This window comes from Corvus brachyrhynchos, unplaced genomic scaffold (assembly GCF_000691975.1).
Source record: "Corvus brachyrhynchos isolate BGI_N302 unplaced genomic scaffold, ASM69197v1 scaffold511, whole genome shotgun sequence".
NCBI classification, from domain to species: Eukaryota; Metazoa; Chordata; class Aves; order Passeriformes; family Corvidae; genus Corvus; species Corvus brachyrhynchos.
The window spans coordinates 127,907-129,829 of NW_008236214.1; the positions used below are offsets into that span (position 1 = coordinate 127,907).

The 1,923-nt window shown below is 67.6% G+C and overlaps 1 protein-coding gene across 1 annotated transcript in view; it reads left to right on the top strand.

Moving 5' to 3' along the window:
• TRIM3 (tripartite motif containing 3) overlaps positions 1 to 1,923 on the top strand; it is a 9,286-nt gene that overhangs the window by 2,144 nt on the left and 5,219 nt on the right. Inside the window, exons 3-6 of the mRNA XM_008643249.2 lie at positions 299 to 533; positions 952 to 1,112; positions 1,363 to 1,543; positions 1,786 to 1,918. Of these exons, the coding sequence (XP_008641471.1) occupies positions 299 to 533; positions 952 to 1,112; positions 1,363 to 1,543; positions 1,786 to 1,918 (710 nt within the window). The remainder of the gene's footprint in view (positions 1 to 298; positions 534 to 951; positions 1,113 to 1,362; positions 1,544 to 1,785; positions 1,919 to 1,923) is intronic.

The following is a 1,923-nucleotide window of genomic DNA, read 5'->3' on the forward strand; positions in this document are numbered from 1 at the left end:
CCCCCCCCACCCCCCGGCCTGTCCATTCCCTTGTCCCACCATCCATCCATCTGTCCCTTCACCCTCCTGTTCTGCCCCCAGCCCCATCCCACATTCCCAATCCCCAGCCGGACCTGTCCCCCCGTCCATCCCCTCATCTGTCCCCTTGTTGTCCCCATATCTGTCCCCATGTGCCCTCTGTGCCCCCACTGCTCCCATTCCTGCCCCTGCCCCCTTCATGTCCTGGCCCAGAGTCTGTCCCTGCCATGCCTCGTGTGACCCCTGACCCCAGTGACCCCCGTGACCCCTGTGACCCCAGGTGTCTGCAGAACTACATTCCGGCCCAGAGCCTGTCCCTGTCGTGCCCCGTGTGCCGCCAGACCTCGATCCTGCCCGAGCGGGGGGTCCCAGCGCTGCCTAACAACTTCTTCATCACCAACCTGATGGAGGTGCTGCAGCGGGACCCCCCCCCCCGCGGGGCCCCTCCTGCACCCCTGCCCCCCCTGGGCGCGGCCACCGGGCAACCCCTCTGCTGCCCGAACCACGAGGGAAAGGTGGGGGCCGGGGGCTGGCGAGGGGCCGGGAGGGCTGCAGTGGCTGTAGGGGTCAGGGTGTTTGGGAGTGGCTGTAGGGACCTGGTGGGGCTGCGGGTGTCTGGGAGGGCTGGGGAAGTCCAGAGGGCTGGTGGGACTTGGGGGGGCTGGGGACCTGCAGGATCTGGAAGGGCTTTAGTGGGGCTGGGATCTGGGGAAGGCTAAGGAGGTCTGTGAGGATCTGGAAGGCCTGTGAGGGTCAAGGGGGTTGGGGGAGCTGCAGGCCTTGGAGAAAGGGTCCAGAGGGGGTCTGGGGAGGCTGCAGGGGCCCAGGGAGTCTGTCTGGGAGAGGCTGTGTGGGCTGGGGAGGTGGTTTGGGGTGGGCTGCAGGGTCCTGTGGGCTGGGGTGAGGGGCAGCAGGTGAGCACAGGTGTGGCAGGGGGTGGGGGTCTACTGCGAGCCCTGCGAGACGGCCATGTGCCGGGAGTGCACAGAGGGGGAGCGGAGGGAGCACCGGGACCACCGCACTGTGCCGCTGCGCGATGTGCTGGAGCAGCACAAGGCAGCCCTGCAGCACCAGCTTGACGCTGTGCGTGCCAGGTACGGGGGTCAGGGAGTCCCTGGGGTCCCCATGGCCCCACTCCCACAGGCTGCAGCGCCAGCTTGATGCCATCCACATGGTACAGGGGGAGAGGTGGCTGAGGGCATCACGGGTACCGTGGGGTTTGAGGGTTCAGGGAGTCTGTGTGTCCTCCTTCTGCAGGATACCACAGCTGGATGTGGGGGGCTTCGGGGTTCAGGTGGGTTTGATGGGGGTTTGGGAATTCAGGGGGTCCCCGTGTCTCCCCAGGCTCCCGCAGCTGGCGGCAGCTGTGGGGCTGGTGGCCGAGATCAGCCGGCAGCTGGGGCAACGCCGGGCCGAGGCTGAGGCAGAGATCGGGAGCAGCTTCGAGGAGCTGGAGGTGGCGCTGCGGCAGCGGCGGGAGGTGCTGCTGCGCGACCTGGAGGCCACCTGTGCTGCCAAGCAGCAGGTAACACACCTGTGCCCCTGTGCCCCTCACCTCTGTGCCCCTCACCAGCCCTTCCTGGGAGGCTGTGTGGGTGCCCCAGCTGAAGCCCAGTGCCAGTGGCCCCCCTGGTACAACAGCTGTGGTCCCAGTGCAGCACCAGGGTTGCAGTTGTGGCCATGGCTGGGGTGCAGGTGGAGCAGTGGTTAGAGGTGCTGGGTGTGGGGGTCCCACACCGACACCACAGGGACGTGCCATCCCCACAGGTGTTGGAGGCGCAGCTGGAGGTGCTGCGGCAGGGGGGGGGGAGCATTCTGAGCAGCTGCGCATTCACAGAGCAGGCGCTGCACCACGGCTCAGCCACGGAGGTGCTGTTGGTGCAAAAGCAGATGGGTGAGCGGCTG